Source organism: Hyperolius riggenbachi, chromosome 3, assembly GCF_040937935.1.
Source record: "Hyperolius riggenbachi isolate aHypRig1 chromosome 3, aHypRig1.pri, whole genome shotgun sequence".
Taxonomy (NCBI): Eukaryota; Metazoa; Chordata; class Amphibia; order Anura; family Hyperoliidae; genus Hyperolius; species Hyperolius riggenbachi.
In genome coordinates, this window is record NC_090648.1 from 125,478,283 (window position 1) to 125,504,743 (window position 26,461).

General features: G+C 47.1%; 1 protein-coding gene across 4 annotated transcripts in view; it reads right to left on the reverse strand.

Annotated features, from left to right (window-relative positions):
* Window positions 1-15,272: 15,272 nt before the first annotated feature.
* The window catches only part of SLC4A5 (solute carrier family 4 member 5), a 184,851-nt gene continuing 173,662 nt past the window's right edge, over window positions 15,273-26,461 (reverse strand). For all 4 annotated transcript variants that reach the window (XM_068274893.1, XM_068274891.1, XM_068274890.1 and 1 more), the window contains 8 exons: window positions 26,177-26,338; window positions 25,896-26,074; window positions 24,636-24,708; window positions 23,269-23,337; window positions 20,772-20,945; window positions 20,015-20,170; window positions 19,076-19,143; window positions 15,273-15,651 (listed from right to left, as the gene is read on the reverse strand). In XM_068274893.1, coding sequence (XP_068130994.1) covers window positions 15,486-15,651; window positions 19,076-19,143; window positions 20,015-20,170; window positions 20,772-20,945; window positions 23,269-23,337; window positions 24,636-24,708; window positions 25,896-26,074; window positions 26,177-26,338 — 1,047 coding nt within the window. In that variant the 3' untranslated portion in view covers window positions 15,273-15,485. The remainder of the gene's footprint in view (window positions 15,652-19,075; window positions 19,144-20,014; window positions 20,171-20,771; window positions 20,946-23,268; window positions 23,338-24,635; window positions 24,709-25,895; window positions 26,075-26,176; window positions 26,339-26,461) is intronic.

Here is a 26,461-nt window from a genome sequence, read left to right on the forward strand (position 1 = left end):
AAGGCCACGCTTTGTGAGACACAACAACCCAGGCCTTGCATGAGGGCAAGAAGCGTGCGGATAGCATGCTTTGTACCGCCATGCAGTCATAAATGTAATAAAGATAAGTGGTTCAATAAACAGGGACCACGCGGCAACGCTAACCCAGCAGCAGCAGACGTGATGGAACAGGAGCAGGCGCAGGAGGAGAAGGCCACGCTTTGTGAGACACAACAACCCAGGCCTTGCATGTGGACAAAAAGCGTGCGGATATAGCAGCAATGCTTTTTGCCGCCATGCAGTCATAAATGTAATACAGATGAGAGGTTCAATAAACAGGGCCCGGAAACGCAACACCATCCCAGATGTTCATTGGTCATGTTACTTGGTTGGGGTCCTGGAGTGTTGCGTAGTCATTTCCAATCCAGGATTGATTCATTTTAATTTGAGTCAGACGGTCTGCATTTTCTGTAGAGAGGCGGATACGCCGATCTGTGACGATGCCTCCGGCAGCACTGAAACAGCGTTCCGACATAACGCTGGCTGCCGGGCAAGCCAGCACCTCTATTGCGTACATTGCCAGTTCGTGCCAGGTGTCTAGCTTCGATACCCAATAGTTGAAGGGTGCAGATGGATGGTTCGACACAGCTACGCCATCTGACATGTAGTCCTTGACCATCTTCTCCAGGCGATCGGTGTTGGAGGTGGATCTGCACGCTTGCTGTTCAGTGGGCTGCGGCTGCATGGGTGTCAGAAAATTTTCCCACTCCAAGGACACTGCCGATACCATTCCCTTTTGGGTACTAGCTGCGGCTTGCGTTGTTTGCTGCCCTCCTGGTCGTCCTGGGTTTGCGGAAGTCAGTCTGTCTGCGTACAACTGGCTAGAGGAGGGGGAGGATGTCAATCTCCTCTCTAAAGTCTCCACAAGGGCCTGCTGGTATTCTTCCATTTTGACCTGTCTGACTCTTTCTTCAAGCAGTTTTGGAACATTGTGTTTGTACCGTGGATCCAGAAGGGTATAAACCCAGTAATTGGTGTTGTCCAGAATGCGCACAATGCGTGGGTCACGTTCAATGCAGTCTAGCATGAATTGAGCCATGTGTGCCAGAGTCCTACCAGAATCCTCATCATCCTCTTGTGAGCGTTGTGATAGTTGTTGTGATGCATCATAGTCGTCACCTTCCTCCTGGTCTGCTTCTGCTGACCATTCGCGTTGAATTGTGGAAGTCCAACGTGCACCGCTCTGGCCCTCGTCAGTGGTGGCATGAAATTCCTGCTCCAACTCCAGCTGTTCCTCCTCCTCTTCTTCGTCATAGCTGCTGGGGCCAGCGTTCCCTGAGGCGGATGGCCTGATGTTGGTACCATCACGCTGATCGTTTTCTCCTTCAGATTCCCCCAGTTGCATCATGACAGCTGTTTCCTTGATTTTTAACATCGACCTCTTCAGTAAACACAGCAGTGGTATGGTAATGCTGACTGAAGAGTTGTCACTGCTCACAAGCAACGTGGATTGCTCAAAATTTTGGAGGACTTGGCAGAGGTCCAACATGTTGGCCCAATCGGATCCACAGAAGCTTGGCAGCTGGCCGGATGCGCCTCGGTACTGCGCCGTCATGTACTGGACCACTGCACTCTTCTGCTCGCAAAAGCGGGCTAGCATGTGCAGCGTAGAATTCCAGCGCGTAGGGACATCACACAGCAAGCGATGGTGGGGGAGATTGAAGCGCTCCTGCATCTTGGCGAGTGCCCCCGAAGCAGTACTGGAATTTCTACAATGTTTGGACACTCGACGCACCTTCAACAGCAGATCGGGCACGCCTGGGTATGTCCTCAGGAACCGCTGAACTACTAGGTTCATCACGTGCGCCAGGCAAGGGATGTGTGTCAGCTTAGCCAACCTTAAAGCGCGAATGAGATTACTCCCATTATCACACACAACCATGCCCGGTTTCAGGTCCAGCGGTGCCAGCCACAAATCCGTCTGTTCCTTTATTCCCCTCCAAATTTCCTCCCCTGTGTGCTGCTTATCCCCAAGGCAGATTAGCTTCAGCAACGCTTGCTGACGCATGCCAACAGCTGTGCTGCACTGCTTCCACGATCCTACTGCTGCTGGGTTAGCGTTTCCGGATGAGGTACAGCTTTGAGATGCGTTGGAGGAGAAGGAGTCAGAGAGGTAGGTGCTGCTGTTGTTATCCAGTGGGAGGGACGGCGGTGCAGCTGTTTGTGGCGTGGGCAACACCCGTGCCGTAGCAGGTGAGGAATCGCTGCCAGGCTCCACAAGGTTCACCCAGTGCGCGGTAAGGGAGATGTATCGACCCTGGCCGAACGCACTCGTCCAGGTGTCAGTGGTGAGGTGAACCTTGCAGGCAACGGCATTCTTCAAGCTTCGGGTTATTTTGCTGACCACGTGCTCATGCAACTCAGGCACTGCAGAGCGTGCAAAGTGGTAGCGGCTGGGAACCACGTAACGTGGGATGGCCACTGACATCATGCCCTTGAAGCTGTTTGTCTCCACCAATCGATATGGCAGCATTTCGCAGGCCAGAAGCTTGGCTATGCTGGCTGTTACTGCCACGGCCCGGGAGTCATTTGCTGGCAATTTCCTCTTGCGCTCAAACATCTCCGACACAGACAACTGAACCGTAGCGCTGCACACGGAAGGGCTGTTGGTTGTTGTGTTTGATGAACACTGGGAGACCTCAAGAGCACTACTCCGGAAAGTGACAGTGTCAGCGTCGTCTGATGTTTGTGAATGTTGTGAACCACGCAATGGCTGGGCTACTGCTGCTGCTGAGGCGGGTCTGGTGAACCCAAGGGAGGCAGTGTTGTTTCTGGTACCCTGTCCTGACGCGTTTGCCCAAAGAGTGGGATGTTTGGATAGCATGTGACGGCTCATGCTGGTGGTGGAGAGGTTGTTAATATTTTTCCCCCTGCTCAGGCGGGTCTTGCACACCTTGCAAATCGCCATGGTAACATCCTCAGTGCAGTCTTCAAAGAAAGCCCAGACTTTGGAGCACCTGCCTCCTTGCTGGCGATTTCTGTTTGCTCCTCTTTTGCCTCTCACTTGAACTTCCACGCTTGTGGTGCCTGAAATTGCGCGCCGCCTACCTTGTGGCACAAGGCGAACTCGTGCAGCAGTGTGTTCTTCAACAGACTCATCTGTGCTGCTGCTACGACGGCGATGTTCTCGTTCACAAACAAAATCTGGGTCTCTGTCCACATTGTCCATACCCTCCTCTTCCATCTCCTCAAACTCGTCATATGTCATTGTGGGCCACCGCCGTGGAGTAGAGCTCCCCACAACAACCTCTGCGCAGCACACTCCAACGTCGTCTTCCAGATCTTGTCGGCCGACCTCCTGCAATTGCAACCCCTCCTGCCCAAATTGCTCTGGGATTTGGGTTTCCGAGTCCTCTTCGGACTCGCCTTGTATTTCAGTGCGCGGTGCATTTCCCACAGTTAACGGTTGTGAATCCAGGCACAACATTTCTGGCTGTTCCTCCATTGACCTTTGAAAGGTGGAAGTTTGTTGGGCTGGGAATAGCTCCTGCGAATACCCCATTGTGTCCTGAGGTAATTCATCGGACTGGTTATCTGGCAGTTGTGTGCGTGGTGTCGCTGCCGGTTGTGTCAGCTTTGTGCCCACTGGCTCCTTGTAACTGGCTGAGGACTCGGACCTCGTGCGTGATGTGCTGGTGCTGCTTAACCCACTGCTGGACGCTTGAGAGGTCATCCAAGTAATTATCTGGTCCTGTTCTTTTGGATTTGTGAGGGTTGTTGTCCTGGACAACATGGGCGGTATTGAGTGGGTTTTCTTGGGTGCTCCCCTGTGGCCTGTACGTGAACCGTCAGGGGAAACACCTCTTCCCTTGCCCCTCCCTCTTTCACCGGATTTCTTCCTCATTTCACTTATCCTTACAGTACACGCTGACTGGCAGCAGTACAGTGGCAGTACAGAAATGCTATACAGTACCACTATTCCCAGCAGCGACACAGAGCACAATGCTATACAGTGACGGGTGAGCGGTGTACCACTATTCCCAGCAGACACAGAACAGTACACAGAATGCTATATAGTGTGGCTGAACGAGCGGTGTACCACTATTCCCAGCAGACACAGAACAGTACACAGAATGCTATATAGTGTGGCTGAACGAGCGGTGTACTACTGTTCCCAGCAGACACAGAACAGTACACAGAATGCTATATAGTGTGGCTGAACGAGCGGTGTACTACTGTTCCCAGCAGACACAGAACAGTACACAGAATGCTATATAGTGTGGCTGAACGAGCGGTGTACCACTATTCCCAGCAGACACAGAACAGTACACAGAATGCTATATAGTGTGGCTGAACGAGCGGTGTACTACTGTTCCCAGCAGACACAGAACAGTACACAGAATGCTATATAGTGTGGCTGAACGAGCGGTGTACTACTGTTCCCAGCAGACACAGAACAGTACACAGAATGCTATATAGTGTGGCTGAACGAGCGGTGTACTACTGTTCCCAGCAGACACAGAACAGTACACAGAATGCTATATAGTGTGGCTGAACGAGCGGTGTACTACTGTTCCCAGCAGACACAGAACAGTACACAGAATGCTATATAGTGTGGCTGAACGAGCGGTGTACTACTGTTCCCAGCAGACACAGAACAGTACACAGAATGCTATATAGTGTGGCTGAACGAGCGGTGTACCACTATTCCCAGCAGACACAGAACAGTACACAGAATGCTATATAGTGTGGCTGAACGAGCGGTGTACTACTGTTCCCAGCAGACACAGAACAGTACACAGAATGCTATATAGTGTGGCTGAACGAGCGGTGTACCACTATTCCCAGCAGACACAGAACAGTACACAGAATGCTATATAGTGTGGCTGAACGAGCGGTGTACTACTGTTCCCAGCAGACACAGAACAGTACACAGAATGCTATATAGTGTGGCTGAACGAGCGGTGTACCACTGTTCCCAGCAGACACAGAACAGTACACAGAATGCTATATAGTGTGGCTGAACGAGCGGTGTATTACTGTTCCCAGCAGACACAGAACAGTACACAGAATGCTATATAGTGTGGCTGAACGAGCGGTGTACTACTGTTCCCAGCAGACACAGAACAGTACACAGAATGCTATATAGTGTGGCTGAACGAGCGGTGTACTACTGTTCCCAGCAGACACAGAACAGTACACAGAATGCTATATAGTGTGGCTGAACGAGCGGTGTACTACTGTTCCCAGCAGACACAGAACAGTACACAGAATGCTATATAGTGTGGCTGAACGAGCGGTGTACTACTGTTCCCAGCAGACACAGAACAGTACACAGAATGCTATATAGTGTGGCTGAACGAGCGGTGTACTACTGTTCCCAGCAGACACAGAACAGTACACAGAATGCTATATAGTGTGGCTGAACGAGCGGTGTACTACTGTTCCCAGCAGACACAGAACAGTACACAGAATGCTATATAGTGTGGCTGAACGAGCGGTGTACTACTGTTCCCAGCAGACACAGAACAGTACACAGAATGCTATATAGTGTGGCTGAACGAGCGGTGTACTACTGTTCCCAGCAGACACAGAACAGTACACAGAATGCTATATAGTGTGGCTGAACGAGCGGTGTACTACTGTTCCCAGCAGACACAGAACAGTACACAGAATGCTATATAGTGTGGCTGAACGAGCGGTGTACTACTGTTCCCAGCAGACACAGAACAGTACACAGAATGCTATATAGTGTGGCTGAACGAGCGGTGTACTACTGTTCCCAGCAGACACAGAACAGTACACAGAATGCTATATAGTGTGGCTGAACGAGCGGTGTACTACTGTTCCCAGCAGACACAGAACAGTACACAGAATGCTATATAGTGTGGCTGAACGAGCGGTGTACTACTGTTCCCAGCAGCGACACACAATGACTGGGGGGGACCCTGGCTAGCGTGGCTGGAGCGCGAACTACCCTGCCTGCCTACCCAAAGCTAAACCCACAGACAAATGGCGGAGATATGACGTGGTTCGGGTATTTATTTACCCGAACCACGTGACAGTTCGGCCAATCAGAGCGCGTTCGGGTCCGAACCACGTGACCCGTTCGGCCAATCACAGCGCTAGCCGAACGTTCGGGGAACGTTCGGCCATGCGCTCTTAGTTCGGCCATATGGCCGAACGGTTTGGCCGAGCACCGTCAGGTGTTCGGCCGAACTCGAACATCACCCGAACAGGGTGATGTTCTGCAGAACCCGAACAGTGGCGAACACTGTTCGCCCAACACTAGCGCCCACCGATCGTTACACTCTCACTCCGCTCTTCCAATGAACTTCGCCTAAACGCCTCCCGCATCACCCAGTCCCATGCACGCCTCCAGGACTTCTCAAGAGCTGCTCCAACACTATGGAACTCCCTACCTCCACCCATTAGGGCAGCCCCCTCCTCCAACATCTTCAAGAAAGCCCTCAAAACTCACCTTTTAACTCTGGCCTACTACCCCTCACAAGTGCTCTAAACCCACAGCTGAACTCTGGTCTCCTACCTCTCGTGTCCCTACCTCTCCCTTTAGATTGTAAGCCTTTGGGCAGGGTCCTCCTCCTTTTGTGTCCAACCTGATCATGCACCTCCATTACTGTGAACCCATGCTAGGCATCTGAGTGAACCTAACTTGCCTAATCTCCATGCTCCCTTCCAGTGACTGACTAAGCATTACCTTGTACTCATACTGTGCTGCATGATCTGGTCTTTCTTGTATTCAGGTATTGTCATTTTGCTGTATATCACCCCTAAATATTGTATCTATCCCTATTTATTGTCCAGCGCTGCGTAATATGTTGGCGCTTTATAAATACAATAAATAAAATAAATAAATAATTTTATGTTGTGTGCGTTTTTGCTGCGTTTTTACTGCGTTTGCGTCAGCGTTTTTTTTTCATTACCGCAAATGCATTTTTCTAGCTTTTTGTGTGAGTTTTAATGCATTTGCGGTTCACATATACAAAAAGGCATATGCGTTTTTTATGGGGTTTTTCATGCGTTTTTATATTTTCATATATGCAAATTACTAGGAAGACAACAGGAAGTGGAAATACATCACAAAACAATTTTTGGGGGGAAGAAAATGCATATAAAAACACATGGAAAACACATGAAAAACACATACCATTGCGTTCCCATTGACTTTCATTAGGTGCGTTTTTGATGCGTTTGTGCATATTATGCAACAAAACCAGCGTTTTTGAAAACACGCGCATATAAAATGCATATGCGTTTTTTATATGCTTATTTTTTCCTGCGGCCCTTAGACTTCTATAAGCGGCAAAAAAGTCAGCGTTTTCTGCAATGCTAGCGTTTCTGCTATGTGTGCACCTAGCCTTACAGCATGCAGTGAGAGTAGGAGGAGAAGTGATAGGACAGCGAGTGAGGTGAAGAGGTCATATCTGAGGAAAAGCAGCTTGTTGTGCTGTGTGAGGAGTCTGACAGTGAGTGAGGAGGGGGGAGGCAGGAGAGCAGCAGTGTTTCATTTGACGTGCACAGCAGAAGGGAGCAGGTGGCCGTGCTGTCCTGACTGAAGAGGAATGGAGGAAGGCGACTGGCTGAGGGTGAGCAGTTTGTTTGTCACAGACTCACAGCCAGGCAGTGTGTTATTATGTTGAGCAGCTGAAGCATGTCATGTCTATGGATGGATACGCTCTCTTGCTAACTGAAAACATTAAAATGAAGCAGAGTAAATTGTCAGGTGCTGTGCATTCATTTCAAATCCGGGAGGGGGGGGGGGGGAGTTGGATCCTCACAAGTTTGCCTCAGGCAGCATACAGTCTAGAACCAGCCCTGTGTGTAGTGTAGTGTATATATGTATAGTAGTGCCAATTTAGGGGGATACCAATTAACTTATCTATGTTTTTGGGAGTGCCCAGAGGTAACCCACTCAGACATACAACATACAAACTCTGTGCAGATAGTGCCCTGACTGGGATTTGAACCAGGGACCCAACACTGCAAGGCAAGAGAGCTAACCACTGCACCACCATGTTGCCTGTGCTGCTGGATGATTAGGTCTTTTTTGCATTTCAGGGAATATTCGGACATACTAAAGCCCATATTTATCAATCACATGAAAAAGTGAGAAACTAGAATTACAGTTTAGCTTTGCAGGGCTGCAGAGGGGCGCATCGAGCACAGAGACTGGTCATAAAGGCCCCTTATGGTGCTTGCTATAATGAAGCAATGTTGTGGTGTAATGTGTTACTGCATACAGCTACACTTTAATAGTAATCACTACACAACACAAAATGTAGTTTAATTTATTGAAGAATAATGTCAAACTTTTAAATACATGTACAATCAAAAACCATACATTTTGCTCTGTCTAAAAAAAGATCAAGATATATACTGTACAGTGAATTATAGCCGGAAGAAAGCAAGTTTGTTTACACATATAAACAGCTTATGTCGCTAAATTATGATATATGTAAAATAGTCAACTTTCACTGTGATTTTTGTAACATATCTGAACAGTGAAATGTGGATATCTAAAGCTAACATGGAGCTGGACACTGAAAAATGTAGTCTCCCTGTGCCTCCTCCAGCTGTAGCATGCGCAGACCTGTCATGCCGCCCGGCGTGATGACGCGAAGCGGCCGGCGTGATGACGCATTGCGTCATTAACCAGGAAGAGCTGGCCGACACCAGGCCCGGGTGTCGCCGGTAATGGGAGCCGGCGGAGGCTGAAGGAGAGGAGCCAAGAGGACGCCGTGGGACCTCGCCGCCTACGGTGAGCTGGAAGAAGCCCCAGGTAAGGGTATGCTTTTAAATTCGGGCACTCCTCGGAGTCCCTTTAAAGGACAACTCTAGTGAGAGGTATATGGAGGCTGACATATTTACTTCCTTTTTAGCAATAGTAGTTCACTGGCTATCCTGCTGATCCTCTGCCTCTAATACTTTAAGCCATAACCCTGAACAAGCATGCAGCTAATCTTGTTTAATACACCTGATCAGCTGCATGCTTGTTTCTAGTGTGATTCAGATACTGCTGCAGCCAAATAGACCAGCAGGGCTGCCAGGCAACTGGTACTGCTTAAAAGGAAATAAATATGGCAGCCTCCATATACCTCTCGCTACAGTTGTCCTTTAAGGGCTCTGACACAGAAGACCTGGGATCTAATCTCAGCTCTTCCTGTTCAGTAAGCCAGCACCTATTCAATAAAGAGTCCTTGGGCTAGACTCCCCAATACAGCTACTGCCTATAGAGCGCATCCTAGTGGCTGCAGCTCTGGCGCTTTGAGTCCGCCAAGAGAAAAGCACAATATAAATGTTATTTGTCTCGTCTTTTTATTTGTCTTTTCTCCAGCAGCCCATCTTGGTTATTGAAGAAACAGTTTAGATGATGAGCAATGTAAGGGATTTTTTTTTAATTGTGGAAACTCACTGCTTCAGATGTTTTCTGCTGTGTCATGGCAACATGCAATTTTTGTTTTTAAATCTTTTTCTTTGATCACAGGCAGTCTTTTTTGTTTGTTTGTTCTTTTTAGTGTGGCTGCTTTGTCTGTTTGATTTAGATACAGCCAGTTAAAAGTAGCAGCAGAAGACGTTTATACTTCATGCTTATGTACATGGTTTATTCTGGCATTGCATTTCCATGCTAAGCAATGCTATTATTAGTATTACCTTTCAAATGTTACGGTTGTATTTACATGTAAAGTCCTTGCAGAGAGGCAGTGGTCACATTGCAGTCCTAGTAGCCAATGCAGCTGCTAAGGGTTTGTACTATGTCAGTGATGGCTAACCTTGGCACTTCAGTTGTGGTGGTACTACAAGTCCCATGAGGCATTGCAATACTCTGACAGCTCTAAGCATAAATCGGGGAGGCAGAGGCATGATGGGATTTGTAGTTTTGTCACAGCGGGAGTGCCAAGGTTAGCCATCACTGTACTATGTGCATTGTACTAAGTGCATTGATGGTGTGTTAACTCCAGTTAATCGCACAGCAGTATACTGCAGTGTTCTCACAATGGATGCTTTTACATTTGCATGTTGTCTCCGCAGTGCATCGGAGTCAAACTGTCCGGTGACAGACACCGCACATGTTATGCCTGCGTTACAAATGAGTGGTGTGTTAGGATACCATGTACTGTGACACATGCCTTGCCAGATGAGCTAAAAACACTGGCAGAGCTAGTGACCCAGCCTGCTGTCTATATTTCAGTATCTGAAATGAGTGGGGTCTGTTAGGGAGGGTTTTCACTCACATCCATGGGAAACGACCACGGTTTTCTTGGACAATTTTTGATTTGCAAAGCATGCTTCACCCACAGTCAGGTGACAGTAGCTTGCCATGGGCAATATAAGTCACTGATGTAGTGTGCAACAGTATGTTAGGCAGGAAACACACTAGTTTTGATTGAGTGTGTTTTGCCATCAATTGCCTCACTTGCGAAATGCTCGTCTTGACTGATTGTTTGCGTTTCGTGATTTTCCACACAGCTTTCTGTGTTTCCCCCCTACATGACACATGCATTTGCAATTACAGTGTACGCCGCCGCAAATGAAAAATCACAGAACAATCGTGGCAAAACAATTGTGGAAAACGCAGTCACAAAAGGCGATGAAGACCCAGGAATCGCGGGGGAAGCGGCCCTGCAAGTGTGTTCCCTCCCTTACAGACAGCAAGTTTCTATCCCACATGCGGGAACTGTGAACAAGCTCATTGAAACATGGGCTGTCGCATCTAATGCAATTCTGCATACAGGGAAACCATGTGCTATCCCCTCAGGTGTGGACCCTGTCTGAGGGATAGAAAAGCAACGATCCAGTACCGAACAACGATTTTGTGAGCGTTTAGTGAGTGATTCAAACCGCTATCGATTTCCTTAAACGCTCAGCTAATGTTAATGGATGGGCCAAATTCCACTGGAGCGATTGCGATTACCAAAACACAGGGCATGCAGCATTTTTAGCGTTAGCATTTCTGCAATGTAAAGTATATAAACGCTGGCATAATCGCTCATCAAAACCTACACAGAGCGATTTTGCTAGCGTTTTGAAGTTACTGCACACTGTAAAATAATTAAAATTAATTGAAAGGACCAATCAGAATTAAAAACGCTAATCAACCGCTGGCAAACAGAATACACTTTTTAACCACTTGCCGACTGCACACTCATAACGTGCGTCGGCAAAGTGGCAGCTGCAGGACCAGCGACGCAGTACTGCGTCGCCAGCTGCAGCCTAATTAATCAGGAAGCAGCCGCTCGTACGAGCGGCTGCTTCCTGTCAAATCACGGCGGGGGGCTCCGTGAATAGCCTGCGGGCCGCCGATGGCGGCTCGCAGGCTAGATGTAAACACAAGCGGAAATAATCCGCTTTGTTTACATTTGTACGGCGCTGCTGCGCAGCAGCGCCGTAAGGCAGATCGGCGATCCCCGGCCAATCAGCGGCCGGGGATCGCCGCCATGTGACAGGAGACAGCCTGTCACTGGCTGCACAGGACGGATAGCGTCCTGTGCAGCCCGGCTTACCAAAGGGGGCCAGGTAGGAGAGGGAGGGGGAGCATTTCGCCGCGGAGGGGGGCTTTGAGGTGCCCCCCCCGCCAGCCACTCGCAGGCAGCAGAGATCAGACCCCCCCAGCACATCATCCCCATAGGGGGAAAAAAAGGGGGGCAATCTGATCTCCCTGCCTGCACCCTGATCTGTGCTGGGGGCTGCAGAGCCCACCCAGCACAGATCAATCAAACTAGCGCTGGTCCTTAAGGGGGGGTAAAGGGTGGGTCCTCAAGTGGTTAAAATCGCTGCCAAAAACGCTCATGAAATCGCTTACAAAACGCTCACAGAAAACACTAGCGATTGCGTTTTGTAGTGGGTTCCAGGCCTCACATTGGATTATGCTGCCCTTTGCTGGCTGATTGATTTCCTCAGAGAACCCAATTCCTAGTCACACACGTTTGTATTGTGAAGTCAAAGGGAATAATGACAAATGGGTCAAAACAAAGCCTGCCCTTCATGTTGCTGTCAGGGGGGTAGCAATAGCCATAGCAGCCACAGCAACTGCTATGGGGCCCTGGAGGATAGGGGGCCCAGGTGGTACTTGATGTATTCACTATTAACTTTCATGTGTTCCTCCACCCTCTTTGAATGCCCATGCATACCTCCCAACATTTGAAGATGGGAAAGAGGGACACTTAAGCCACGCCCCCTGTGCGGCCTTAAGCCACACCCCTGCTTTTGCAGGAGGGTGACAAGGGGAAGAATGAGTTTGCGGAGGAGGGTGCCAGTGGGTTGGAGAGGGTGACACTGGGTGGAAAGGGGGGTGCCAGTGGGTGGGGGAGGAAGGTGACAGTGGGTAGGAGGAGGGTGTTAGTGGAAAGTGGAGGGTGTCAGTGGGTAGAGAGGAGGGTGCCAGTGAGCATGGAGGAGGGTAACACTGGGTGGGGTAGAAAGGTGCCAGTGGGTAGGAGGAGGGTGTCAGTGGGTAGAAGGGTGACACTGGGTGGGGAGGAGGGTACCTGTGGGTGGAAAGGAGGGTGACACTGGGTGGGGAGGAGGGTGCTAGTGGGTAGGAGGAGGGTGTCAGTGGGTAGGAGGAGGGTGCCAGTGGGTGGGGAGGAGGGTACCTGTGGGTGGAAAGGAGGGTGACACTGGGTGGGGAGAAGGGTGCCAGTGGGTAGGAGGATAGTGTCAGTGGGTAGGAGGAGGGTGCCAGTGGGTGGGGAAGAGGGTGCCAGTGGGTAGGGGGGTCGTCAGTGGAGGGGGGAGAATGCCCGTGGGTGGGGAGGAAGGTGCCCCTGTGTGTGAGGAGATTGCCCTGGGGAGAGAAGACAGGAAGAAAATGATCGAGACGCCAGCCACACTAATAAGGGATGCGGGAGCCTGCTTTATTCCTCCCTCCCTCCTCCCTCCCTCTGAGTGCCCCCACCTGCTGTGAATGTCCCCCCCCCCTGTAGGCAGTGTGTGCGGAGCAGAGCGGAGTGGTAGGTCCTCTTACCGCAGATCCATGCGCACCGGCAACTAGTCTCCTGCTTCCTGTGACGTCATGGTAAACAGGAAGCAAGAGACTAGTTGCCGGTGCGCATGGATCTGCGGTAAGAGGACCTACCGCTCCGCTCCGCACACACTGCCTACAAGGGGGGACACATTCACAGCAGGTGGGGGCACTCAGAGGGAGAGAGGGAGGGAGGAATAAAGCATAAAGCAGGCTCCCGCATCCCTTATTGGCGCGGCTGGCGCCTCGATCATTTCTGTCATCTCTTCTCTCCCCAACCGGCCGGGACTTAAGGGGGGCTTCCCGGGATAGCGGGAGAGCCCCTCCAAATCGGGAGAATCCCGACCAATCCGGGACGGTTGGGGGGCATGCCCATGGACTATATGCAGTGTAGCTTGCACGCGAATGTAAATTGCCAATTAAATCATATTCCTAGGGTAGGGGCCAAGGCAGAGACGAGAGAGGCTCCAGCCTCAGGGCGCAGTGTAGGAGCGGGCGCACAACTCACTCAGCTATCATTCCCCTATTGTGTTTAAAGAAGAGAAATAAGAAAAGGGGATACATGGCAGTGACTACAAGCCAGATAACTAGATGTGTGTGTGTGTGTGTGTGTGTGTGTGTGTGTGTGTGTGTTTGGGGGCCCTGAGGAGCCTCTTAGTGTAATAGCAATCAGTGTGTGACTGCTGGGGTGGCAGGGATGGAGGGGCGCACTTTGGTGTCTCAGCCTTGGGTGCTGGAGGACCTTGTCCCAGCTCTGGTAGGGGCAGGTGGCATAGCTTAAAAGAGTGCCTACATCTGAGGGCCCCATGAAAGTTTTGCTATGGGACCCCATAATGTCTAGCTATGCCACTGCTTGCTGTCATCAGGAAAGCATGTTTTATGAACTGACGAAGTGTATGATGTTCAAAAATCATTGAATTTAGGCCTCTTGGACACTACATGCGATTTTTAATCAGTATCGCATGCTGCGTTTTTCTTTTTGTTTTAATTGTATCCAGGGAAAATCGGGAATCACAAATCGGATTTGCAGAGTGCAGGGGGCCTGAAATTGTAACAGTTGTTCTCCTGCCTTCTGCTTGCATGCATGAGCCTCAGGCCTGAGTCTCTTCCTGCCTCACTAAGCTGTCACATCTCAGTCCATGTAATACTGGCGACAAGATTAGCCTGCACTGGTCTTCACCTAACACAGAACAGCTTGTTTGATGAGAGATAACCTGCAGCCCATAGCCTCATATTTCATTTGTTGTCTATATTTACCGGTCATATTTCTTTGTCCATTTGCAACCAGAGGAACAATCACAAGGGGGGGAGGGGGGCAGGGCTGTGGGGGACCTAACTTACCCCCAGTACAGAGGTGTCGTAGCCTTACTTGTAATGAGCGAGTCATGGTGGCTACACAATTATGGGGTTGGCCGCGTAGTTACGCTTGTAATATGACCACTGGGAGATGGGTCCTCTGGTCGTAGGCAGAAATCAGGTCTAGTGCTTGTGGTACTCCAAGAGTGACAGTTCACATAGGTTGTGGAATATTAAATATGTTTACATTGCAAGGAAGCCTGACAGATAGCACACATATAAAGGCTCGCACACGCGTCCAAACAATCTGCCCAACTATCATCTAAACTTGGTGTGTTGGAAGACGGGAGGTTGTACGGCTGGCAAACAAGACGACCAACTAACAGCAGGCAGTTTGCCAGATCCATCAATCAGATCAACCTGCCCAATTATCATGCAGGTTGGCCACATGTGTACAAGTCGGATGAACAACGTCATTGTTTCTGAATTCCAAAATGTTGTGCAGTTTGTTGTTTCGATTGCACGCAGAGTATTTCAGTGAGTTAGTTGTTTAGTTGGTTAGCGTGTGTATGTACTTGTTATGTAAACAACTTGTCGTGCGGTTTGTCATGTCGTGCGGTTGGTTGGGCATTATGTTGGACATGTGTATAAGCCGTAAGAAAGATGATCAGTTTTTTGTTTACCTCTACATGATCTAGTGGTGTAGGCAACAGTGGTGTAGGCAGTCAGTTCTGTAGGCAGTCCGTGGAATACAGCAGTGCCTGAATCACATCTCCTGTATACTACCCATTTTTTATTGGTGTGCCGCCTAGAAAAATTGATTTCTGTTTTAGCCAAACTAATTGAAAAAGAAAATGAAAGGAAATGTTTAAGCAACAGCATGATGACGATTCTATACATGGCTCCTGTAGGCCTGTGCCTAGTTTGCCTGTTTGGAAAATACAGTAAAAGTATCCAGTCCTCTAACACAGCTTTATAACATGTCCAGTGTGTGTGGTAAGCCGGGACACTGTAGTATGATGTTGTATGTTTCTTTATGGAAGAATCATTTCAGCAGAAAGTCCTTAGTGAGTCTCTGAGCGTATTGCACCTACAGCATGGAAGATGTTTCCTTCTGGGTCCAGATAGAAACGTATCCATATGCCACATTCCAGCTTGAGTTCCAGTTTACAGAGCATAATCTTTCCAGTACGGGCCGATTGAGTCATTACTAAGGGCACAATCATTGCTATAAAGTAGTCTCACCACCCCGGTCCCTGGGATTCTTCTCCAAGTCAGAGTCATCATATTCTGAATCCATCTCAACTTTCACCTGTGGGACGGTATTGAGAGCACTTCTGGGGTAGCTGATGGCAGGAGAGGGGGGGCAGGAGATCTTCAAGTGCAATGTAATGCTGAAATACAGAGGGCAGATAGCAACACTGTTATACTATGCAATAAATCTTAGGATATCGGATGCCCCTTGTGACAGGGCCCCAACCATACACTGCTAAAAGTCTGAGCTCTATTTTAACTTGACTAACTACTTACGGACCGCCGTAGTTGGAATCTATGCCCTGTTTTGATGGCTATGTGGCTTCCAGGGCGTAGATTTTAACTCACCGCCGCTGCGCGCATCCACCGTTTTTGTAGCTCCCGCCAATCTTGCCGCTGAATCCCCGCCATCTCCTATCGCAGCTCACTCACTCTGCCTGTCTCTATGACGGCAGAGTTCCTGTGAGCTGTCAGGAGCCGATTTCATTGGCTCCTGACCCTGTCTTTCAAAGTAAGCAACTCCCATTGGCTTACATTGAAAGACAGGGTCAGGGGCCAATGAAAGGGGCTCCTGACCGGCTCACAGGAACTGTGCCGTCATAGAGACAGCAGAGTGGGTGGCCCAGGTTCCAGACGTGCGGCGGTGGCGGCAGGTATGTGTGGCGATTTGTGGGGATTCCGCCGTTTCTGGTACCAGCGGTCTCTGGTCCTTAAGGGGGCAGAGACTGCTGGTACTTAAGTGGTTTAAGAGGAACTTTACCAAGAACTAGCAGTAGGGGGAAAACATAAATCAATACACTGCAAAGTGAGAAGTTGAAAAATATAAGATAGATCAAGAAATGATTGATATTCACCATGTAAATCATTCATGTTGTTTGATTCACAATGAGCCTGCTAGTTGACTACTGGCAGACAAGAAAAAAAATAGACAGTACTAACTGCTATTCTCTATAACCACACCCACTAACAACGTGATACTGTATATTTAAAAACACATATGCACATAGGGAGATGCTGCTTATTTTCCACAATGCGATGAGGTTCACAGACAGGAAATTGTCATGATCATGGCCAAGACATCACACTGTGGGAGGGGTTTCACCACAATTTTAGCCACACTGACCCCCTGAATTCAATTCAAGAAAAGGTAAAGATTTCTCATGGGAAAGGGGGTATCAGCTACTGATTGAGATGCTCAATCCTGAGTTAACGTACCTCTTTAAAATGCATGCAGATACACAATCTGCAAGCTAGAGATGCTCCTTAAAGAGAATCTGTATTGTTAAAATCGCACAAAAGTAAACATACCAGTGCGTTAGGGGACATCTCCTATTACCCTCTGTCACAATTTCGCCGCTCCCCGCCGCATTAAAAGTGGTTAAAAACAGTTTTAAAAAGTTTGTTTATAAACAAACAAAATGGCCACCAAAACAGGAAGTAGGTTGATGTACAGCATGTCCACACATAGAAAATACATCCATACACAAGCAGGCTGTATACACCCTTCCTTTTTAATCTCAAGAGATCATTTGTGTGCTTCTTTCCCCCTGCAGCTATCTTCCACTGAAGTGTCAGGCTGTTTCTTCCTGCAGAGTGCAGACAGCTGTGCCTGTATGTAATTCCTCAGTATGTGAAAGCCCAGCCAGCTCAGAGGACGATTTATCCAGCTTGTAAAAGATAATAGAGCAGAGAGAAGCTGCACTAATCTAAATAATACACAGGCAGTGTGCAGAGAGGGGCCTGGAGGTGGGAGATGCATCACAGAACCACAACACTGAAGAACTTAGCAGCCTTCCAGACACAGCCTGACAAGTCTGACAAGAGAGAGATAAGTTGATTTATTACAGAGATGGTGATAGTAGAACATGCTGCAGTAAGCCAGAACACATTAGAATAGCTTTTGGAACTTGTAGGATGATAAAAAACAGGATGCAATTTTTGTTACGGAGTCTCTTTAAAGGGAACAGGAAGTGAGTGATATTGGATATGAGACTGACATATTTATTTTCTTTTAAACAATATAGATTACCTGGCTGTCCTGCTGATCCTCTGCCTTTTAATAATAGCCATAGACCCTGAACAAGCATAGAGGTTTCTGACAATAATCTGACAAGATTAGCTGCATGCTTGTTGAGAATGTGAGATTTAGACACTACTGATGCCAGCATCCTCAGCAGGATTGTCAGGTAACTAGTATTGTTTAAAAGTGTATGCAAGTTAGAAGATGTTGGCAGCAAAAAGCATACTTGAAGCCTACGTTCACATTGGGTCTTTGCATTGTGACAAACAATATAATCACATTGCTAAAGCAATGCAGTTATATTGTAATATTGTACATTCATATCGGTGCGCTAGCTGTGCAGTGTGGTGGCATCCGTTGGTGTAAAGCAAGGCATTCTGTGCGCTATCGGAGAATGGGACTGATTTGTGAAGCAGCGCAAGCTCCATGACCAGCACCACACTCTAAATTCAAGGCTGCAAGCTACGCTCGCTCTTGCAGCATAGTGTGCCTTCCTTAGTTATACGCGTTGCTTGCATAGCAACCCCATTCCTTTTAATGCCGGATGCTGCTGTGAAGTATCAAGACTGCAAAACGTCACTAGAGCTGCCGCTACCATGTTAATTGTAGTAACTAGGTTAATTAACATAGTAGCGGTCGCTCTATTTAAGTATCGGGGTCGTGATACTTCACAGCAGCGGCTGGCATTTAAAGGAATGCGGTTGCTATGTAAGCAGCGTGTGTAACTAAGGAAGGCACGCTACGCTGCAAGAGCAAGCGCAGCGTGCAGCCTTGAATCTAGAGTGCGGTGCTGGTCATGGAGCTCGCGCTGCTTCATGAATCAGCTCCATTGTGTGTGTGTGTGCAGTTGCAGTGAAGTGCACAATGTGACTTCTACCCTCCGTTGCAATCCTATGCTTAAAAAGTACTCAATGCAACACCTCAGTGTGAACCCAGATAAAAAAATCAATACAATGGTGGTGAGTACTTTCAGTGGAAAACTGCTACTTGTTATTCCTGACATTTAGAGACTTGTGGAATGCACCATCCCTTTGGTGGAAGCAGAATTCCACTACAACTACACCACTAATAACGCAGTCCCTGTCGCAGAAACAGAGTTCCGCTCAGTGGCGTAGCAATAGGGGTTGCAGAGGTTGCGACGGGGCCCTTGGGCAAGTAGGGCCTCAAGGGTCAATCCCTCAACCACAGTATTAGCTCTTAATTGGTCCTGCACTGGTAATAAACACTTCTATAGATGCATAGAATAGTAGTAATCATTAGGAAACTCTTCCCCATCCCCTTCTTGCACCTCTGACACTGTGGTTGTCCTTTGCAGGTTTTGGTGCGCTGTATCACTTGTTATGTATAGAGTGCTTGGGAGGGCCCAATGTAAAACTTGCACTGGGGCCCATAGCTCCTTAGCTACGCCACTGGTTCTGCTGCTACTCCACCACCGCTATTTTGCTGTAGCCAGCAATTTACTAGTTTAACATGGTGGCCTATGGCGGTAACCAAGTTCCTGGGGTGCACATTGTGCCCAAATTCACTGCTTCGGTCAAACATACCTTCGATCCATATCTGATCCATTGGCAGAAGAGTCTGAATGCAGTGTTCCAGGGTGGCCACTTCTCTCCTGCAACAGACAAAACATCAATGTACATGAATTAATTCAGAAGGACTTCTCTAATTACACTCCAGATATGTCTGTCAAGCTTCTTATTTTGTCAGAGCAGGGGCAAGGAAACAGAAAATAAGGCAAGCTAACTATTCTTTTTGACTTTCTACTACTAAGACAATGAACTACGTCCATCTAGGAACCCACTGGTGTTTCTAGGATGAAAAAAATAAAATCCAGTACAAACTGACTAATGTTACTGTATATAGTTTAAAAGAAAAGCACAGTAAGGGCACTTCTCTTTGTGTAACTTTCTTGTGCCCCAGTACTACAAGGAAAACAGTCATACCTATCTCACCAGGATGGCCACCGTGTTTCCGCTGCATAGGCCAGCCTTCTGTATCTTCTGCTGTCTGACCAGACAAACAAGTGAATCTTCCAGTCAACAGATAGTGCAGAGCACAACATCAGTATGGTTCACCATTCACTATAAGGCTACATTCACAATGGGACGTAGCGGTACGGCGTAACGACTGTATTGTAACGCAGAAAACCACACTGCAATGAAAAGCCAATGCGACATTCACAGAGCAACCAGTGCAGTCTAACAGCATGCAGTTTGCCTTGTGCCCTCTGTGCTGGAATTGATCTAACACATATCCTACAGATTTGTGTTTCATGGGATTTTTTTTTGTTTTTTTAATAGGTTACTTTTTAGACCCCATTAATTAGGTCAATGCCTGTATTCTGAGTGCAAGCAACAGAAATATAGGCTGGAATTCAGCTGATCTGCAGGCAACGGCAATATACAATTTGTACAGGGGCCCGTGGCTCCATAGCTATGCCACTGTCCGCACAGCTTGTCGATATCACATCTAAATATGGTTACCTCATCACTGTCCACTTCTTCTTTCCCTTTTTTCTTCTTGTTCTTGTCTTCCTGTTTTTTCTTGTCCTTTTCTGGTAAGATGTCATCCAGCCAGGCAAGATCATGTTGACTGAACACCCAGTCCAACATCTTCCTTACCATCATTAAGCCAAGGATCTGGAAAAAGACGAATAAAGGGCGATTAATGTTGCACAGGTGAAATTCAAAAAGTCAGATTTGTGGTGAAACTAGCCACTTCATGTAAGGTAACTTCTTCGGAAGTCTGAGGGCAAAATTCACTGTGGGGGAGTGTCTTGATTAAAAGTGGTTACACATGTGAGCTGGGTAAAGGTTGTAGGACAGTTGGGAGGGTGGTAGGGCACGTGACCTGGGGGTTTGGGTTGGAAGAAAAGTGACTTTGGTATAAAAGGAGAGCTGGGTTGGGTGCAGTTGGATGGGGATAGTGCAGCAGGTGAGCTGCGTAGGGGTGGCTGGCATGTGAGCTGGGTAAAGGTGGTGAGGCACTTGGATGAGGATAGTGGGATAGGTAAGCTTGGCGTCAGTGGTAGGACAGGTAGGGGATTGGACAGGTGAGAAGGGTAGGGGTGGTAGGACAGGTGAGCTGGGTGAAGGTGGAGGGCATGTTGGAAGGAGTTAGAAGAGCAGGTGACCTTGGTGGGGTTGTAGGACAAATGATCCGAGGTCTGGTGACTGGATAGTTGAGGTAACTTTGTTCACCACTCATATAATAATACAATATAGAGTATGTTCTCCTTACCATGACAGGGAAAATGATGGCAGCTACAGTAGACTTGAGTATCCACAGTACTGCAAGACAGACGATCTGAACAACGGTGAAGAGATGGACTCGACGCAGAGGGACATGCCGGAGATATGCATAGTCAGGCTGATGCTTCGCTGGCATCAAGAATAGCTTACATCGGTCCCAGAACTGGAAAGAGGTAAGACAGACTTCTATTGAATTTACGCTGTAATAATACTTATACCCCCTATATTACAGATCAGCTAACCTCTCAACAAAAAATGGTGACTAATGATGGCTGTGCTGATCATTTCTGAGACAGTAACTGTAAAGCACATCTGAACTTAACCTCCCCCCTCCCCCCCCCCCCAAAAAAAAATTAAAATACATGTACGAGAGTAAAATGCACAATAAATTACTTTTTTTTCCCATCCTCGCTGACACTTAGGCCTCATACACACATCAGACTATAGTCTTTGGAAAATGTAAGATCACAGACCAATCTTACCCCCTTCCATGTAGTATGAGAGCCATACCTACACAGCATATTCTATGGAGCTGAACTCCCCATCAGATAGAAATCTTTGCAAGATGCTGCACACATAGATGCTGTACAGACACAAAAGATCAGTATCTGCAAAAGATCTGTTCCTGCAAAAGATCCGTTCCTGCAAAGTGCATTGACAGTCTATGAGATCTGCAGATCATCATACACACCTTGTTTAACTGACATTCATCTGCAGATCAGACAATCATCTGCAGATCTGAAAATCCATCCTGGTGGATCTGATCTGCAGATGAATGTCAGTTAAACAAGGTGTGTATGATGATCTGCAGATCTCATAGACTGTCAATGCATTTTGCAGGAACGGATCTTTTGCAGGAACAGATCTTTTGCAGATACTGATCTTTTGAATGTCTACAGCATCTTTGTGTGCAGCATCTTGCAAAGGTTTTTTTCTGATGGGGAGTTCAGCTCCATAGAAAAGACTGTGTAGGTATGGCTCTCATACTCCATGGAAGGGGGTAAAATTGGTCTGTGATCTTTCATTTTCAAAAGACCATGGTCTGATGTGTGTATGTGGCCTTAGAGTAGGCATTAAAAAAAATCACAGATCTGACAGGTTTTCGACTAGTTGATCTCCTCATGGGAGATTCTCAGGGTTTTAAAAGCATTTACTGAATAGCAGTTGCTTAGATCAGTGGGCAAGCAAGTGGTGAGACCGGCTGGCATCCTTAGATAGATAGACCTATCTTTAGACACAACACATTAGATTTGTGTGCTCAGTTTAGCAATGGCATATATTCCTGTATATGTGCAAATGCTGAAATCCCTCCTAACAATGGTTCATATGGTAACTACATATGTAACAGGAATTTGTAACAAAAATTTCCTTCCACTTTAATAAGTATTGTGTTTTTCTCAAGAAATATAAACCTGTTGTAGAACAATTACATTTACAGCAGTCTAATAGAAGCAGTTTGTTACTGCCTAGGTAAATTATTATGCACCTGGCATCATGGAGCCTCTGCTCTGATGCAAAGCAGTTGAACTGGGCACCGGTTATTTTGGTGCTCCCATAGAGTCAATGCAAATGTGTGGATTGGTAGCACTGGGTGTGTGATCTGGGTGCTATTCTATAGCCAAGAACCAAAGGCAATCAGCTATCAAGTGGTTGAGTGCTGAATTATATGCCTCAGGGCCTTTTCACACTGCTGCAGGGAATTTACTACCGCACCCTAATGTATCCCTATGGGGGAGATCACACTCCCCACGTTGCGGTACACTGCGCCGGAAGTGCCCGATATAACACTAGTGCAAAACTACGTTACTGCGAGTCTTCCTCGGCGATCTGCGTCGGCCCGGAAGTCATGTTAGTCTATGCGATGCGTGGTTTTTTAAACCGTTCACAACATGACGTCGCAACGCACATGCGCGGAAACTTATTTTTACAATATGCTTCTGTGCACTTCCGCATACCCTGCAGCAGGAAGTGACCACAAGCGCACATCACTTCCTGCTTGGCTGGTGGCCAGATAGGGTACACAGCATACATACGCGGTGTTCCCTAAAGGCCTGTTGTTGGCGGTGCTGTGGGCGCGCCGCAATGCTGACGCCGGTTTACAGTGTGAAACTGGCCTAAAGATGGAGGTCAGGGTAAAAGGTTAGATTCACACGTTATTATAGTATGAGATTTGGGAGGGAAACTCTACTAATAGGACCCTCATAAATCTAACTGTAGTATATCACGTTTTGGATATTATTGTATTTGCCACACTGCCCAAACATAGCAGCATCAAAATCAACCACATCTGCGCTGATGGGCTGCACTGTCATCATATGGTGTAATAAGCGAAGTTGTATTGCCCCCTAGTGACTGCAATGATAACATCATCTCTAGGACTTATTCATTACATGCAATGGATAGTTGATAGATGATATACAGTCAAATAATGGATTATATGGAGCAATACACAAATATTATAAAGTGGAAATCATCTTCACACTTACTTGAATTCCATTGAGTGATGCGACACCCATGTACAGAAAAATCCCATATAGAACAGGCATTGGAATATACTAAAAAAACAAAACAATCTGTCAGTGCACCATTGTAAACTATTGTGAGGATCTAAACATTTTCTTTATCTGTCTGCAGTATTGTGCTTACTGTTTATTATGAACAATAAAGTAACATCAGGGGCAGCGGAGTAGCTTCCTACTGATAGCTGCACTTCTGAGGCTAGCAAATAGCTGATCCCACTTTGGCAATACAGGTAGTCCCCGACTTACGAACGACCCGCCGATACAAATGGCATGGATTCTTTGTTTCCATGGAAACAAGTCAAAACATTTTTTTTTTCAAATTGGACCTAGTTTTTGAGATTTTTTAAAAATTCAAAGAAAAAATGGCTTTTAAACTTGTATAAGCAGGTACAGGGGCAGAGGTGACACAGAGGGGGACACTGGAGATACAGGGGGGGCACAGAGGAGGTATAGGGGACAGAGACGGCACAATGTTCTGACTTAAGAACAGATTCAGGTTAAGAACAAACCTACAGTCCCTATCTCGTTCATTAACCGGGGACTACCAGCATACTTTTCTCCTCCTCCAGAACCATACAAGCAGCTTTTAGGAGAGGACAGTTGTTGAATGCAATGTAGCAGAACAACAGTGGGTGACAAGAAGGACTACACGGGGCTGGAAGAAGCCCCAGGTAAGTTAAACTGGGTACACTATTTCACTGGGAAAGTGTGGGAAGGGTTAAATGATGTATCACACACTCGAGAAAGGAACTATAGCTACTGTGCTGATTTCTTTCAGCAGAGGGAGGAGGCGGGTGAGATCAGGTGACTTGCTCTGTGCAGGAGAAGAAACTCCCATGCTTCTAGCAAGAAGGAACTACAGGAGCCAGCCACAAGGTATTTTGAATATATTCATTGCAAAAAAAAAAGGACAGTGCTAGTCACAGCTACCAAGATGCTAAGCAGCTGATATGCATGTTGGGCGCTATTTGCTGCTATCCACTCCTAGTGTGAACTGACCCTCAGAAGCTGGTCACATGGATGAACAACTTCCTGCCTCATTAACCAGGGTGGAGAAGCAGAGAAAGAGAAAGTAACTGAGTGAATCTCTGCTTTGTATTCTATATTGCAAATGGCAATATGTAAAATTCATGTACCGAGCAATCTCCAATAATTTCTTACTAAGTTGACAGGTCTCGTGACGTTAAATCCTGTATCCATGCTCTACTGTAGTTGTGAGCTGCCTAGTGGAATAAACCCAGCTGAATAGATGATTAATACACATACAGAAAAGTGAGCATTTGATACTTTATAGGAATGAAATGGCGCAAAAAGACATTGCTTCAATTTACCTTTAGTACAGGAGCCAGAAAGACAGAGATCCCTGTGAGGATAAACACTACAATGCCAGTAACTCTTTGTTCCCTGGAAAAAAAATATTTACAGTACATTATTATTACTATATGTGAGTTTTACTTACAATTTACCAACTTTGTATGTAACAGCATGTATGTCACAGTATGCCTAAAGGAGAACTCCAGGATGTTTTGAATACAATGGGCTTGATTCACTAACCGGCGCTAAGTGTTCGCGCCGGAGTAAAAAAGAGTTTTCCGGGGCTAAGCCAGTTAGTGTGCCTTATCTGAGGTTAGTGTGCCTTATCTGAGTTAGCGTGCCTTATCTGAGGTTAGTGTGCCTTATCTGAACTTAGTGGCCCTTAAGTAGCTTTGTGCACACTAAATAGCTTTGTGCACACTAAAAGATGCACAAAGCTACATCGCACACTGCAGATAAGGCACACTAACCTCAGATAAGGCACACTAACCTCGGATAAGGTTAGCGCTGTAGTTTGTGCCCACTAAGTGATAAGGCACACTAACCAGCTTAGCGCCGGTTAGTGAATGAAGCCCATTGTCTCTCCCCACAGTTATCAGTCAATGTTTAAATACTGTTTTGCTCTTATGCCTGGTTCACACCATGCAATTTCCCGTCAGATCGATGTGTCGAATCAATTATTTCCAACAGATCTGATCAGATTTCGATTTTCCATTCACTGCTGTACAAACTCGATCGGAAACCTGATCGGACCTGTTGGAAATGATCAATGTTGTGTACCAGGTATTAGAGTATAGATTGAATGATTTCTGAATACAGCATTTCTGCTATTGAGTTTAATCGGAAAAAGAAGAGTAAGAGTGACACTGCATTCATTTATTTAGTTGTGGGGTCTGTGTGTCATGTTCTGGAGATGTTGGAGTTTGAAGGGCTGTTTCAGGCAGACCAGGTGTAATTATTGCCAATGTGCAGAAGTTATTGTTAATCTATCTGAGCATGTCCTGAAGGACAAGTTGGTTGCTTTTCGATCACCAGTATATAACTTAGCTCAATGTTTCTCAGACCTGTCCATGTCACTCCCCAATGGTGAATGTTTTGAAGGCAACCTCACTTATGCACAGGTGATGTAATTGGTGTCTCAGCTAGATGAAATCCACCTAGCTGAGACACTAATTACCCCACCTAGGCATAGGGGAGGTCACCTGCAAAACATGCACCGTTGGGGAGTCACGAGGACAGGTCTGAGAAACACTGACTTAGCTAATGTATGGACCCACCTCACTCCTAAAAATTGAGGCTGCTCCCCAGGTGCGCTGGTCTCCGTCTCCATTTTCAAGCTGTCGATGTGAGCAATGGAGATGACTGTTGCTGCCACATACCAAGGTAGACCCATGAAGGAGCAAACAGCCATTAGAACGCCCACTAAGAACAGATCCAGGTGATAACCAGAGGCTTTCTGAAGGAATATACAAAGTAATATTTATTCCCAAATCATGTTGTGGTGTAGTGATTGTTATCATATACTATATTTAATGTACTGTAAATGAAAAAAGCATACCCTTAGCTTGTTCTCCTTTCTGTTGACTATGACTGCAGTGATCTGCTCATCCATGAAGATCAGAATAGTCACCAGCAGTGCAGGCAATGCGCTGGCTAAATAAATCCACCAGGGGTTCTTACCAAAGGGATAGACAAACCAACCTCGGTCTGGACGTGTCGGCTGGTGGGAGAATAACAAAATGTCCATAAAGTGGTCATAGAAGAGAAATGAAAAGCCCAGAAATGCAGAAAATAAACATTTCAAGTTAATGCATCAATGTGTGTCTACTTGCCAGCCTAGGCT